Source organism: Microcaecilia unicolor, chromosome 12 (genome assembly GCF_901765095.1).
Source record: "Microcaecilia unicolor chromosome 12, aMicUni1.1, whole genome shotgun sequence".
Taxonomy (NCBI): Eukaryota; Metazoa; Chordata; class Amphibia; order Gymnophiona; family Siphonopidae; genus Microcaecilia; species Microcaecilia unicolor.
In genome coordinates, this window is record NC_044042.1 from 50,120,946 (window position 1) to 50,136,535 (window position 15,590).

General features: G+C 52.0%; 1 protein-coding gene across 3 annotated transcripts in view; it reads left to right on the forward strand.

The window, feature by feature from the left end:
• KMT2A (lysine methyltransferase 2A) overlaps positions 1–15,590 on the forward strand; it is a 473,075-nt gene that overhangs the window by 121,236 nt on the left and 336,249 nt on the right. For all 3 annotated transcript variants that reach the window (XM_030220693.1, XM_030220691.1, XM_030220692.1), the window contains exon 4: positions 15,294–15,471. In XM_030220693.1, coding sequence (XP_030076553.1) covers positions 15,294–15,471 — 178 coding nt within the window. The remainder of the gene's footprint in view (positions 1–15,293; positions 15,472–15,590) is intronic.

Sequence of the window (15,590 nt, forward strand, 5' to 3'; positions counted from 1 at the left end):
GGGGGGGTGATGGTCATGTGAAGGGGACAGAGACACAGAAGAGCAATGCTGGACAGGACAAGAGTAGGAACAGAGAGCGTAGAGATGCTGAACATGGTGGAAGGATGGGGCAAAGAGGGGAGATACTGGACAGGGCAGATAGAAACGCAGAGGGAAGATAGATGGTGAACATGGAGAAAGAAATGTCAAAATGGACAAGGAGACCATGGCAAGAGAGTTAAAATTTAAAAAAGCAGAAACAAGTGACTTGGACAACACAAATAGAAAAAGAAAATGACAGACAACAAAGGTAGAACAAATAATTCTATTTTCAATTTATTTATTAGAATATGTTAGTTTTTTTAATATATGCCATATCTGGTGTAAGACATTGCTGGGGCCTCTGAAAAAATACCTCACTTCCATATCATCAAGCTGATCAATCCATAGACTGGTGGGTTGTGTCCATCTACCAGCAGGTGGAGATAGAGAGCAAACTTTTGCCTCCCTATATGTGGTCATGTGCTGCCGGAAACTCCCCAGTATGTTCTCTATCTCAGCAGGTGGTGGTCACACACAGCAGCAGCTCTGGCTAGGCCTCCAAGCCTAATCCTTAAGTTTTGTTGAGGCCTGGGGTTGAGGGCTCTTTTGAGCAAGTGCAAACCTGGTGGTGCCAGGTCCCTCCTTTTCTCCCCCCTCCCGCTGGCTCCGTTTAAAAAAAAAAAAAAAAAAAGGCGTTTAATTCGACGTTTCTTTAAACGTTCATTGCAGCTACTCACTGGGACACCAGTTCGTTACAGCTCGGAGCGGCAAGCAGGTAATTTTACCTTTTTATAGCGGGCAGGGGGTTCCCCGATTCTTCTCCTCGTGGCAATGGCGTCGGAGGGCGAGGGCGCAAAGGGTCGCTCCCCGGATCGCTGGAGCGCTTCTAGAGGGGATGCGGGGGTTTTACAACCTGATTCGCCCTTGATGGGTGATAGTTTAGTGACCGATGAATGTCCCGGTCGTTCCTCCGGCGTGGCGGTTTTTTCCCGCCATAAACGCCCATCCCCCGCTCCTCGCCTCCGCCATCTTGGCCGGCCACGCGGCTCGGACGGCTTCTTCGGGGCCGCCCTTGAGGTTGGAGACATTAATGCCATGAACGCCCTTAATTTGGGCGCCGGCACAAAGCGGCTAAAGTTAAGCGCCGTTCTTCCCGCGCGGCTCCTTCACGGAGTTTCGCGCCGGACGCCATTTTGGATGCGCAGCATGTCTCTCCCCCGCTATTGCGAGCGCCGGTTGAGAGTGCGTCTAGGGCTGTTGCCCAGGCTGCGGAAGTGCACAGTCTGGGGGGTTTCTCCCCCGAGTTTGTTTTGCTGCTGCATCAGGCTTTCCTCATGCAAAACGCTGCCCCTGCTCCCTCTTCGGATAAAGAGGTTGAGGTTCCCAGAGGTAAACGCCCTCGGGTTGATTTCCAGGCCTTGGAGGACTTTTGTCTCCTCCGATGTAGATGAGGGCAGCGTGTCTGAGGTCTCCCAACGATCCTTTGCGGATTCCTTGGAGGAGATAGATCCCCGCTCGGATGGAGCGGATGACCCCTCTGCAGCGCAGCTTTTTAGCCCAGAGGATTTGCCCAACCTGTTGTTACAGGCCATGGACACTTTGAAGATTTCCTCTCCGGAGGACGTCTCTCCCTCAGCCCCTGTTGGCTCTGCCATTATGCTGGGGACGAAGCGCCCGCCTAGAACCTTCCACGTGCATGATGCCATGCACACCTTAATTGCGGCTCAATGGGATGTCCCGGAAACGAGCCTTAAAGTGGCTAGGGCTATGTCCCGCCTCTATCCTTTGGCTGTGAGTGAACGTGAGGCCTATCTGTGGCCTACCGTGGATTCTTTAATCACTGCGGTGACTAAGAAAACGGCGTTGCCGGTGGAAGGTGGCACGGCCCTAAAGGACGCCCAAGACAGAAGATTGGAGGCGGCCTTAAGGTCGTCCTTTGAGGCAGCTGCTTTAAGTTTGCAGGCCTCAGTTTGCGGCTCCTATGTGGCCAGGGCGTGCCGGACTATGGTGCAGCGGGCTTCCCCCTCGGATCATTCCTTGAGGGCTGATTGGCCGGCCCTGGAATCGGGCTTAGCCTATTTGGCAGACTTGCTGTATGATGTCTGGAGAGCCTCAGCTAAAGGCATGGCTCAGACAGTCTCTGCGCGGCGGTGGCTTTGGCTGAAACATTGGTCTGCTGACCACGCCTCTAAATCCCGCCTGGTTAGATTGCCTTTTAAAGGCAAGCTGCTCTTTGGGGTCGAGCTGGACAAAATCGTGACCGATCTCGGCACGTCTAAGGGCAAGAAATTACCAGAGGTCAGGGCTCGGGTTAGTACTCGTCCCGATACCTCCAGAGGACGGTTGCAGGAAGCCCATCGGTACCGCCCGGGCAAGTCGGGTTCCTCTGCCCCCTCTTCCTTCAAGAGGAATTTCTCCCCCAAGCAGCATTCCTTTCGCAGAGACCGCCGTCCCGGAGGTGCTCCCTCCGGTCCTCCCCCAGGGTCTCGTACCCAATGACGGGGCCTTGGTCCACGCCCCAGTGCAGATTGGAGGACGGCTGTCCTAGTTTCTGGGCGAGTGGACCACTATAACTTCAGACGCGTGGGTGCTGGAAGTCATCAGAGACGGCTACAAGCTAGAGTTCTGCCAACCCTTAAGAGACGGGTTTGTACTCTCTCCCTGCAAGTCTCCGGTCAAGCTGTGGTAGTGCAGCAGACCTTGGACAACCTGATCCGCCTGTGTGCGGTCGTTCCGGTGCCAAAAAATCAGATTGGCAAGGGACGTTACTCCATTTACTTTGTGGTTCCAAAGAAAGGAGGTTCTGTCCGGCCTATCCTCGACCTCAAAGGGGTCAATCGGGCCTGGAAAGTGAGGCACTTTCGCATGGAGACTCTCCGCTCTGTTATAGCGGCAGTGAAGGCAGGAGAGTTCTTGGCTTCCTTGGACATCAAGGAAGCGTACCTGCATATTCCCATCTGGCCTCCTCTCCAACGCTTTCTGCGTTTTACAGTCCTGAGACGACACTTCCAGTTCAGAGCCCTCCCTTTCGGGTTGGCTACTGCTCCGCGGACCTTTTCCAAAGTAATGGGGGTCATAGCGGCCTTCCTGCTAAAGGAAGGAGTACAAGTCCATCCTTATCTGGACGACTGGTTGATCCGAGCCCCCTCTTATGCAGAGTGCGGCAAAGCTATGGACCGGGTAGTTGCTCTTTTGAGCTCCCTGGGATGGATCATCAACTGGAAGAAGAGCCAGCTGCGCCCGACTCAGTCCCTGGTGTATCTGGGAGTTCGATTCGACACCCAAGTGGGCAGAGTGTTCCTGCCAGACAATCGGATTGTCAAGCTTCAGGCTCAGGTGGACAAGTTCCTAGTAGCCTCTCCTATTCGGGCTTGGGACTACGTGCAGCTGTTGGGCTCTATGACGGCCACGATGGAAGTAGTGCCCTGGGCCAGGGCTCATATGAGACCACTACAGCTATCTCTGCTGCTGCGCTGGACTCCGATGTCGGAGGATTATGCTGTGCGCCTTCCCGTGGACCCAGCAGTGCGCAAGGCGCTGAGCTGGTGGACGCAGACAGACAAGTTGTCTGCAGGATTGCCTCTGGTGACCCCGGAGTGGATTGTCGTCACGACAGACGCCTCTTTGATGGGCTGGGGAGCCCACTGCTTGGGAAGGACAGCGCAGGGGCTCTAGTCTCCTGCAGAGGCAAGTGGTCTATCAACCTCCTGGAACTCAGAGCCATTCGGTTGGTGTTATTGGAGTTCATCCCGGTACTGGTGTTGAAGCCTGTACGGGTCCTGTCGGACAATGCCACGGCTGTGGCCTATATCAACCGCCAGGGAGGTACCAAGAGCGCCCCTCTAGCCAGGAGGCTATGAGTCTTTGCCAGTGGGCAGAAGCGAACCTGGAGCAGCTTTCAGCGGCCCACATTGCCGGAGTCATGAATGTCAAGGCGGACTTTCTCAGTCGCCATACCTTGGAGCCCGGAGAGTGGCAACTATCTGCTCAGGCGTTCTTGGACATCACGAAGCGCTGGGGCCAGCCGAGCCTAGATCTGATGGCGTCATCGGCCAATGGCCAAGTGCCGCGCTTTTTCAGCAGAGGACGGGACCCTCGATCCCTGGGAGTAGATGCTCTTCTCCAACAGTGGCCGACACAAGAGCTCCTCTATGTGTTCCCGCCCTGGCCCATGTTGGGCAGGGTGCTAGACCGGGTGGCAAAGCATCCCGGCAGGGTAATCCTGGTGGGTCCGGATTGGCCCAGACGTCCCTGGTATGCGGACTTGTTCAGGCTCTCAGTCGACGATCCTCTGCGGCTGTCAGTGGAGCAGGGCCTGTTACATCAGGGTCCCGTGGTGATGGAGTATCCCTCTCCCTTTGGTCTTACGGCCTGGCTATTGAGCGGCAGCGTCTGAGGAAGAAGGGCTTCTCAGACAAGGTCATCGCCACTATGCTGAGAGCGAGGAAGCGCTCTACTTCTACTGCTTACGCCAGGGTTTGGTGTAGCTTTGCAGCATGGTGTGAAGCAGGCTCACTTTCTCCCTTCACTGCTCCAATTTCTTCAGTGTTGGCGTTCCTGCAAGAAGGTCTGGAGAAAGGCCTGTCGCTCAGTTCCCTTAAAGTCCAGGTAGCAGCTCTGGCTTGCTTCAGGGGCCGCCTGAAGGGTGCTTCCCTGGCTTCGCAGCCAGATGTGGTGCGCTTTCTCAAGGGAGTTAATCACCTGCGCCCTCCTCTGCACTCAGTGGTGCCTGCATGGAATCTCAACCTGGTGCTAAGAGCATTGCAGAAGCCGCCTTTGGAACCCTTGTCGAGGGCATCTCTGAAAGACCTGACGTTGAAAGCAGTCTTTTTGGTGGCTATCACTTCAGCCAGAAGAGTTTCCGAGCTCCAGGCGCTCTCATGTCGAGAGCCTTTTCTGCAGTTCACTGAGGCAGGAGTGACTATTCGCACAGTGCCTGCCTTCCTGCCCAAGATTGGTTCTCGCTTCCATGTGAATCAGCAGCTCTGTCTCCCTTCCTTTCGTAGGGAGGACTACCCAGAGGAGTACTCCGCTCTTGAATATCTGGATGTGAGACGAGTCATCATCAGATACTTGGAAGTGACCAATGATTTCCGGAAATCGGATCATCTGTTTGTCCTGTTTGCAGGTCCTCGTAAGGGTCTGCAGGCTGCTAAGCCTACAGTGGCAAGATGGGTCAAGGAAGCCATTGCAGCGGCTTATGTGGCCGCGGGGAAGGTGCCGCCTATCCAGCTGAAGGCTCACTCCACGAGAGCTCAGGCGGCCTCGATGGCAGAGGCCGGATCCGTCTCCTTGGAAGAGATATGCAAGGCGGCAACGTGGGCTTCGGCTCATACATTCTCCAAGCATTACCGTTTGACTGTGGCTGCACGGGCGGAGGCCCGGTTTGGAGCTTCAGTGTTGAGGTCAGGGATTTCTATGTCCCGCCCTGGGTGAGTACTGCTTCGGTACATCCCACCAGTCTATGGATTGATCAGCTTGATGATATGGAAGGTAAAATTATGTATAATCATACCTGATAATTTTCTTTCCATTAATCATAGCTGATCAATCCATAGCCCCTCCCAGATATCTGTACTGTTTATATTCTGGTTGAATTTTAGGTTCAAGTTTAGCCTTCAGTTACTTCAGGAGGACTTCGTGTTCAAGTTCTTCTTTCACTTGGATTCTTCAAGAGTTGAGACGAGTTTGTGTTACAGTGAGCTGCTGCATTCCTCTCCCCTCCGTTTTACGGGGCTGGATTGAGACATAAATTCTGCCGGCACTCCCTCCCGCTTCGTGCGGCTGTAGGGCAGCTTTGTACCCCTCCCGCTTCGGCGGTGTTAGGGTCAGTCAGCTCCTCCCGCGGTTGCGGTTGCAGGATAAGCCAGATCCCCCCGCATCGGCGGGTGTGGTGTCCCTCCCCCGCTCCGCGGGGATGAGCTGGACGGATTCCCCTCCCCCACTTGTGTGGGGATGAGCTGGGTTAATTCCCCTCCCCCGTTTCGGCGGTGGTGAGCTGGGCAGAGTGTCCCTTCGTGGGTGTAATTCTCTAAGTGCTGAGTCCTGCGGATGGAGCTTTGATATCGACATACTGAGGAGTTTCCGGCAGCACATGACCACATATAGGGAGGCAAAAGTTTGCTCTCTATCTCCACCTGCTGGTAGATGGACACAACCCACCAGTCTATGGATTGATCAGCTATGATTAATGGAAAGAAAATTATCAGGTATGATTATACATAATTTTACCTTACTGGCCTGAAATCTCCAGCATAGCAGTGACAAATCTTCAGCTTTGGCATGGGCTACGCTTGGCATCTCTGCTCCCCCTCCATCGGCAGCAGGAGAGCTGTTAATAAGATTATTATTATTATTATTTATTGCATTTGTATCCCACATTTTCCCACCTTTTTGCGGGTTCAGTGTGGCTTACAATATGAGTTAAATATTGGAAATACAATTTGTTACAGATTGGTTATGGATTACATTTTGTATAATTATTCGAAACAATTGGAGTGTCCTTGGGGGTGTAACAATGGAGCACAAACATTGAAACATTGGGAGGAAACAATGGGAGCTTAGAGGGCGATAAGAAGGCATGAAGACATATGATATATGTCTTTCTGTGATTAAAGTTATGAATGATGTGATATTACGGGAATGAGAGTTCCGAGGTGAATGTGTGAGGCATTCGTGAATAGTAGGTGTGGACTTTGTGTTTTGGTTCTTTCCGTAAATCTTTTCGAAAAGATGGGTCTTCAGTGATCTGCGGAAGGAAGCTTGTTCGTTGATTGTTCTTAAATTGCGTGGCAGTGTATTCCAATACTGCGTGCTCATGTGAGAAAAGGTTGATGCATGTAGCATTTTGTATTTCACGCCTTTGCAATTGGGGAAGTGGAGGTTTAAGAAGGTTCGGGATGATTTTTTGGCGTTTCTGGGTGGTAGGTCTATTAACTCAGACATGTAGGCTGGGGCTTCGCCGTGAATGATTTTGTGGACTAATGTGCATACTTTGAAAGTGATGCGTTCCTTTAGTGGAAGCCAGTGTAGTTTCTCTCGTAATGGTTTTGCACTCTCATATTTTGGTTTTCCAAAGATGAGTCTGGCTGCCGTATTCTGGGCTGTTTGAAGTTTTCTCAGTGTTTGTTCTTTGCAACCTGCGTATAGTGAGTTGCAGTAATCCAGATGGCTGAGCACGAGGGATTGTACTAGGCTGCGAAAGACGGATCTTGGGAAGTATGGTCTTATCCTTTTAAGTTTCCACATGCTGTAGAACATCTACATGCATCTCCTACATAGATGGCATCTCCTGCTACTGCAGGAGCAGTTTCATAATACAAGCTGCAAAATCTCACAGCTTTTATCGTGAGACTAGTTCTGTGCCTTTTTATTTTTATTTCTCCTGTGCTCTGCTTATAGAGAATGTGATTTCTCAGTGTTTCCTGTTCTAATTTTTGGTCCTTTATTCTGTAATTGGTGAGGGTTAATCTGTATTCTCCGAGGACAAGCAGGCTGCTTGTTCTCACTGATGGGTGACGTCCACGGCAGCCCCTCCAATCGGAAACTTCATTAGCAAAGGCCTTTGCTAGCTCTCGCGCGCCCATGCGCCACCGCGCATGCGTGGCCGTCTTCCCGCCCGAACCGGCTCGTGTTCGTCAGTCTTCTTTTGTCCGCGCTGGGGACGGTCCTGTTTTGCCGCCGTTTCGTGCCCCTCAAGTTGACCCTCACGCGTCTTCGCGATTTCGCTAAGAAAAAAAAAAAAGAGACCTTTGTCCCTTCCCGTGTGTCCAGTTTGTTGCCCCGGCGTAAGTTTCCTTTCGCTTTCGGGGTAGGCCTTTTTTGTGGCCTCGGTACGGGTTTTTTCTCTCTCCCTTAATTTTGGTGCCCCTCGTCACCATCGCGAATTTTGATCTCGCCGGCGTGATTTTTCCGCCCATGTCATCGAAGTCTCCCAGCGGCTTCAAGAAGTGCACCCAGTGCGCCCGGGTAATCTCGCTCACTGATAGGCACGCTTCGTGTCTTCAGTGTCGGGGAGCTGGGCACCGCCCACAGGCCTGTAGTCTTTGTGCTCTTTTACAGAAGAGGACTCAGGTAGCGAGATTGGCCCAGTGGAACGTGTTGTTCTCGGGCTCTTCGTCGACAACAGCACCGGAGGCATCGAGTGCATCGACGTCGACAGCATCGAAGTCTTCGACCTCGGCATCGACGGCATCGAGGTTTCGACCCTCTGCATCATCGGTACCGAGACATCGGAAGACTGCGTCGGTGTAGGTGGTACCGGGACCTCCGCTGTTGCTGATGTCGGACGGTGGTGCTTCGACTGGAGTGCAGGTGAGGGCTGTCCATTCCCCTGCTGATGGCGGTGAGCCTTCGGGTGGGTCTCCCCCTACCCTGAGGGCTCCTGCGGTACAGCCCCCCCCGAGACCCACCTTCGACCTTGGCCCCGAGGAAGAGACGGTTGGATTCTACGTCCTCCTCGTTGGTACCGGGAAGCTCTGGTGACATGCTTCGTTTGAAGAAATCAAAGAAGCATCGACACCAGTCTCCTTCCTGCGTCGGTATCGAGAGCTCTTGGTCGCCGAGGGAGTCAGCACCCAGTAGGCATCGGCACCGGGAGGATCGCTCACCCTCTGTTCAGGAGGTGTCGATGCGCTCCACCTTGGACAGCCCGGAACAGCCTCCATGCCCGGAACAGACTCTGACCTCGACGCCTGCATCGGCTTCCATGTCTTTCTCCACAGCTGCTCTGCACGAGAGTCTCTGGGCCGTTCTCCCAGAGATCCTGGGAGAGCTGTTGCGCCCTTCCCCTCCGGTACCGGGGGTGCCTGCGCCACCGGTACCGTCGAGTGAGGCGCCGGCTGGCCCTTTGCCCGGGTTGTGGTCTCAGGAAGACTCCCCGACGACGTCGGTGGAGGGAGCTTCGCCGGTGCTGGCGAGGGAGTCTACCTCTCGGCGCTCCCACCGTGGCCGTGTTTCCACGGAGTCGAGTCGGGCACGGCTTCAGACACAGGTTCATGAACTTGTGTCTGATACCGATGGTGAGGCCTCGTGGGAGGAGGAGGAGGACATCAGATATTTCTCTGACGAGGAGTCTGATGGGCTTCCTTCTGATCCCACTCCCTCCCCTGAAAGGCAGCTTTCTCCTCCCGAGAGTCTGTCTTTTGCGGCCTTTGTCCGGGAGATGTCTATGGCCATCCCCTTCCCGGTGGTCGTGGAGGATGAGCCCAGGGCTGAGATGTTTGAGCTCTTGGACTATCCTTCTCCACCTAAGGAAGCATCCACAGTACCCATGCATCATGTCCTAAAAAAAACATTGCTGGCGAACTGGACCAAGCCTCTAAGTAATCCCCACATTCCCAAGAAGATCGAGTCCCAGTACCGGATCCATGGGGACCCAGAACTGATGCGCACTCAGTTGCCTCACGACTCTGGTGTGGTGGATCTGGCCCTAAAGAAGGCTAAGAGTTCTAGGGAGCATGCTTCGGCGCCCCCGGGCAAGGACTCTAGAACCTTAGACTCCTTTGGGAGGAAGGCCTACCATTCTTCTATGCTCGTGGCCAAGATTCAGTCCTACCAGCTCTACACCAGCATTCACATGCGGAACAATGTGCGGCAGTTGGTGGGCTTGGTGGACAAGCTCCCTTCTGAGCAAGCCAAGCCGTTTCAGGAGGTGGTCAGGCAGCTGAAGGCGTGCAGAAAATTCCTGGCCAGAGGGGTATATGATACCTTTGATGTTGCGTCCAGGGCCGCTGCTCAAGGTGTGGTGATGCGCAGACTCTCATGGCTGCGTGCCTCCGACCTGGAGAATAGAATCCAGCAGCGGATTGCGGACTCCCCTTGCCGAGCGAACAACATTTTTGGAGAAAAATCGAACAGGTGGTAGAGCAGCTCCACCAGCGGGATAAAGCTTTCGACAAATTCTCCCGCTGGCAGCCTTCAGCATCTACCTCCTCAGGTAGACGTTTTTATGGGGGAAGGAGGACTGTTCCCTACTCTTCTGGTAAGCGTAGGTACAATCCTCCTTCTTGACAGCCTGTGGCCCAGGCTAAGCCCCAGCGCGCTCGCTCTCGTCAGCAGCGTGCGCCTCAGCAAGGCCCCACAGCTCCCCAGCAAAAGCAGGGGGGTGAGCTTTTGACTGGCTCCAGAAGAGCATAGCCGATGTCAAGGTGTCCGTGCCGGGCGATCTGCCGGTCGGGGGGAGGTTGAAAGTTTTTCACCAAAGGTGGCCTCTCATAACCTCCGACCAGTGGGTTCTCCAAATAGTCCGGCAAGGATACACCCTCAATTTGGCCTCGAAGCCTCCAAATTGCCCACCGGGAGCTCAGTCCTTCAGCTTCCAGCACAAGCAGGTACTTGCAGAGGAGCTCTCTGCCCTTCTCAGCGCCAATGCGGTCGAGCCCGTGCCATCCGGGCAAGGAGGGCTGGGATTCTGTTCCAGGTACTTCCTTGTGGAAAAGAAAACAGGGGGGATGCGTCCCATCCTAGACCAAAGGGCCCTGAACAAATATCTGGTCAAGGAAAAGTTCAGGATGCTTTCCCTGGGCACCCTTCTTCCCATGATTCAGCAAAAAGATTGGCTATGCTCTCTGGACTTAAAGGATGCTTATACACACATCCCGATACTGCCAGCTCACAGACAGTATCTTCGATTTCGTCTGGGATCACGTCACTTCCAGTACTGTGTGCTACCCTTTGGGCTTGCCTCTGCGCCCAGAGTGTTCACGAAGTGCCTAGCTGTGCTAGCAGCATCGCTTTGCAGGCTCTGAGTGCACGTGTTCCCTTATCTCGATGATTGGCTGGTAAAGAACACTTCCGAGGCAGGAGCTCTACAGTCCATGCAGATGACTATTCGACTCCTGGAGCTACTAGGGTTTGTGATAAATTATCCAAAGTCCCACCTTCTCCTGGTACAGAGACTCGAATTCATAGGAGCTCTGCTGTATTCTCGGACGGCTCGGGCCTATCTCCTGGAGACGAGGGCCAACAATCTGCTGTCCCTCGTCTCCCGGGTACGAGCGTCCCAGCAGATCACAGCTCGGCAGATGTTGAGATTGCTTGGCCACATGGCCTCCACAGACCATGCGACTCCCATGGCCCCGCCTTCACATGCGATCTGCTCAATGGACCCTAGCTTCCCAGTGGTTTAGGGCTGCTGGGGATCTAGAGGACGTGATCCACCTGTCCACGAGTTTTCTCAAATCCCTGTATTGGTGGACGATTTGGACCAATTTGGACAAAAGGTGCTGACTACGGATGCGTCGCTCCTGGGGTGGGGAGCTCATGTCGATGGACTTCACACCCAAGGAAGCTGGTCCCTCCAGGAACGCGTTCTGCAGATCAATCTCCTGGAGTTACGAGCGGTCTGGAACGCTCTGAAGGCTTTCAGAGATCGGCTGTCCCATCAAATTATCCAAATTCATAGAGACAACCAGGTTGCCATGTATTACATCAACAAGCAGGGGGGCACCGGATCTCGCCCCCTGTGTCAGGAAGCCATCAGCATGACGCTCTGGGCTCGCCGTTACGGCATGTGGCTCCAAGCCACATATCTGGCAGGCGTAAACAACAGTCTGGCCGACAGGTTGAGCAGGATTATGCAACCTCACGAGTGGTCGCTCAACTCCAGAGTGGTGCGCCAGATCTTCCAAGTGTGGGGCACCCCCTTGGTAGATCTCTTTGCATCTCGAGCCAGCCACAAGGTCCCTCAGTTCTGTTCCAGACTTTCAGGCCCACGGTCGACTGGGGGGAAGGCCTGCTGTATGCTTATCCTCCCATACCTCTGGTGGGGAAGACTTTGTTGAAACTCAAGCAAGACCGGGGCACCATGATTCTGATTGCTCCCTTTTGGCCGCATCAGATCTGGTTCCCTCTTCTTCTGGAGTTGTCCTCCGAAGAACCCTGGAGATTGGAGTGTTTTCCGACCCTCATCACACAGGACGAAGGGGTGCTTCTGCATCCCAACCTCCAGTCTCTGGCTCCAATGGCCTGGATGTTGAGAGCATAGACTTTGCCTCTTTGGGTCTGTCGGAGGGTGTCTCCCGTGTCTTGCTTGCTTCCAGGAAAGATTCCACTAAGAGGAGTTATTTCTTTTTATGGAGGAGGTTTGCCGTCTGGTGTGACAGCAAGGCCTTAGATCCTCGCTCTTGTCCTACACAGACCCAGCTTGAATACCTTCTGCACTTGTCTGAGTCTGGTCTCAAGACCAACTCTGTAAGGTTTCACCTTAGCGCAATCAGTGCATACCATTACCGTGTGGAAGGTAAGCCGATCTCAGGACAGCCTTTAGTTGTTCGCTTCATGAGAGGTTTGCTTCTGTCAAAGCCCCCTGTCAAGCCTCCTACAGTGTCATGGGATCTCAATGTCGTTTTCACCCAGCTGATGAAACCTCCTTTTGAGCCACTGAACTCCTGCCATCTGAAGTACTTGACCTGGAAGGTCATTTTCTTGGTGGCAGTTACTTCAGCTCGTAGAGTCAGTGAGCTTCAGGCCCTGGTAGTCCAGGCCCCTTACACCAGATTTCATCATAATAGAGTAGTCCTCCGCACTCACCCTAAGTTCTTGCCGAAGGTAGTGTCGGAGTTCCATCTGAACCAGTCAATTGTCTTGCCAACATTTTTTCCCCGCCCTCATTCCTGCCCTGCTGAACGTCAGCTGCACACATTAGACTGCAAAAGAGCATTGGCCTTCTATCTGGAGCGGACACAGCCCAACAGACAGTCCTCCCAATTGTTTGTTTCTTTTGATCCCAACAGGAGGGGAGTGGCTGTGGGGAAACGCACCATATCCAATTGGCTAGCAGATTGCATTTCCTTCACTTACGCCCAGGCTGGGCTGGCTCTTGAGGGTCATGTCACGGCTCACAATGTCAGAGCCATGGCTGCGTCAGTGGCCCACTTGAAGTCAGCCACTATTGAAGAGATCTGCAAAGCTGCGACGTGGTCATCTGTCCACACATTCACATCTCATTACTGCCTGCAGCAGGATACCCGACGCGACAGTCGGTTCGGGCAGTCAGTGCTTCAGAATCTGTTCGGGGTTTAGAATCCAACTCCACCCCCCTAGGCCCATGTTTTATTCTGTTCCAGGCTACACTCTCAGTTAGTTGGATAAATTGTTAGGTCAATCTCAGTTATGTCCTCGCCGTTGCGAGGCCCAATTGACCATGTTTGTTGTTTTGAGTGAGCCTGGGGGCTAGGGATACCCCATCAGTGAGAACAAGCAGCCTTCTTGTCCTCGGAGAAAGCGAATGCTACATACCTGTAGAAGGTATTCTCCGAGGATAGCAGGCTGATTGTTCTCACAAACCCGCCCGCCTCCCCTTTGGAGTTGTGTCTTCCCTTGTCTTGTCTTGCTACATACGGGACTGATGAACACGAGCCGGTTCGGGCGGGAAGACGGCCGCGCATGCACAGTGCGCATGGGCGCGCGAGAGCTAGCAAAGGCCTTTGCTAGTGAAGTTTCCGATTGGAGGGGCTGCCGTGGACGTCGCCCATCAGTGAGAACAATCAGCCTGCTGTCCTCGGAGAATACCTTCTACAGGTATGTAGCATTTGCTTTCTGCATGTGACCAAGGTGAGAGATTTGCTGGTATATAGTTTGTGTGGAGATCCATAAGAGTCTGACTTGTTTGGAGGAAGCATATTGATGTTCTATATTTTTACTGCTGCCTTTGTAAAGGTTCAGTTATTAGTATTTGTGTGTTTTAGAATTGGTGCTGTTAAGTTTGCTACATGGGCTCTGAGAAGCATCTTTGCAAGATTTACTGTTACTTCATAAAGTATGTGGCATTGAAGAGTTTTTGTGTTATTATTGAGGTGCTGCCAGAATTTCTAGTGAGTGATGGGTAGAGGAAGCATTGACAGGGTCAAAACTGCTGCTTTGTGCATGTGACTTCTGCTGCACGTGGTGTCATTATATTATGCTTCCACTACCCACTTTTTATGAGGTAAGGATCTTCCGTGTTTATCACAAAATTTATGGAAGTTGATTATGATTTTAGCTTCCAAGAGAGACAAAGTTCCTGACAGTGTTCCCAAGAAAACATCATCCAGTCTGCCCAGTTATGTTGTCCACACTGCTATGGACACTTCTCAGCTGCTATCACAGTGAGACCATTTCAAAGAATTTCCCTACTTGTGTCAATTCTTTATTTGACTGCTCCTTCATAAGGAGAAGGGGGTGGAAAGGATACTTGAACTTAATGTTAGCTTCAGAAAGGAGAGAAAGCAGTAGAACCAGAGGAAGAGAAAAGAAAACTTCAAAGGTATTTACTTATTTTAGTAATACAGCTTAATAAGGCATTTTATATTTGTTTTAAAGCCAAGTAGAGGGGATATGTGCCACTGCAGTAATAAATTTATGATATGTGTTGAGAAGGTGACCAGACTCATGTCTTCTATAATGGCAAAGTTTAAGTTATGGGATAATGCAACTTTATTTTAAAATGTCAGTTTCCAAAGTTTCCATGTGCGTATGTGGTTTATGTTGATTGATGTAGGGCAGACTGTTTACTTAGAAATCCGTTATCAAGTGCACTCTAAGGCATTATTTAGGAGTAAGTCAAGCACTACTCACACCTATATGCCTAGTGCCCCCTCAAGTTAACCCTGCCCCCCCCCCCCCCAAAAAAAAAGATATATCAAGTCTGTCTACGCCCTTGCTGTCAGTTGCCTAATCCTGGTACTCCTCTCAACCTAAGTGAACTTCTGACTAAGTTATTAGTCTTTTAAAGACCTGTTGTAATTTGGTGAAAGTGTAATTATGTTTTCGTGAGAAATGTAAATAAGTAAGTTGTTTCATGTGATTGTAAGTTCACAGCATGGACATGAGGGCATGATCATGCTGCTTTAAAAATGCACCAGAAGCTTCATGGTGTTAACATTCCCTTATGGGAGCACATGACAGGCTCATTTCACTGTGGATGAAGATTTCAGTTGTTTCTATGGTAAGTTGCTATAAAAAAAAATGAGACCTGAAAGCTACATGTTGGGTCTGAAATTTCCAGTTCATATTCTTGCGCTACTCTAATTAAACACAAGTTTTGCACACTTAGTTACTGGTGGATAATTGTGAACATCTGACTGTGAGGGTGCCAGTTGCATATCAGACATCATAAATGGATTTTTGAACAAAGTACAGACCGAGTGTTACAGGATTTAATTCCTCAGTCACTGGTGGATGGCCATGTTGGCACTTTGCCTGAAATGTTTTGCCTGGGCAGAGGGGCACAGTGCTGATTCAGTGGAAACACAGTGTGCTGAAATCTGTTTCTTGCATATCTGATGCTCCAGGCTCAAGAAAGCGATTCATCTGAGACATCCATACGAGGGCCCCGTATCAAGCATGTCTGCAGGAGGGCTGCTGTGGCTCTGGGACGGAAACGGGCTGTGTTCCCTGATGACATGCCCACCCTGAGTGCCTTACCTTGGGAAGAGCGGGAGAAGATCTTGTCTTCCATGGGCAATGATGGTGAGAGCATGGCTTTCAGCACAGAATCTCTACTTCCTTGTGTGTAATATTCTGCTCCAATAACTCCACTTATTTAGTGGGACACAAAATATGGTGTCTCAGAGTGAGGGTGGTTCCAT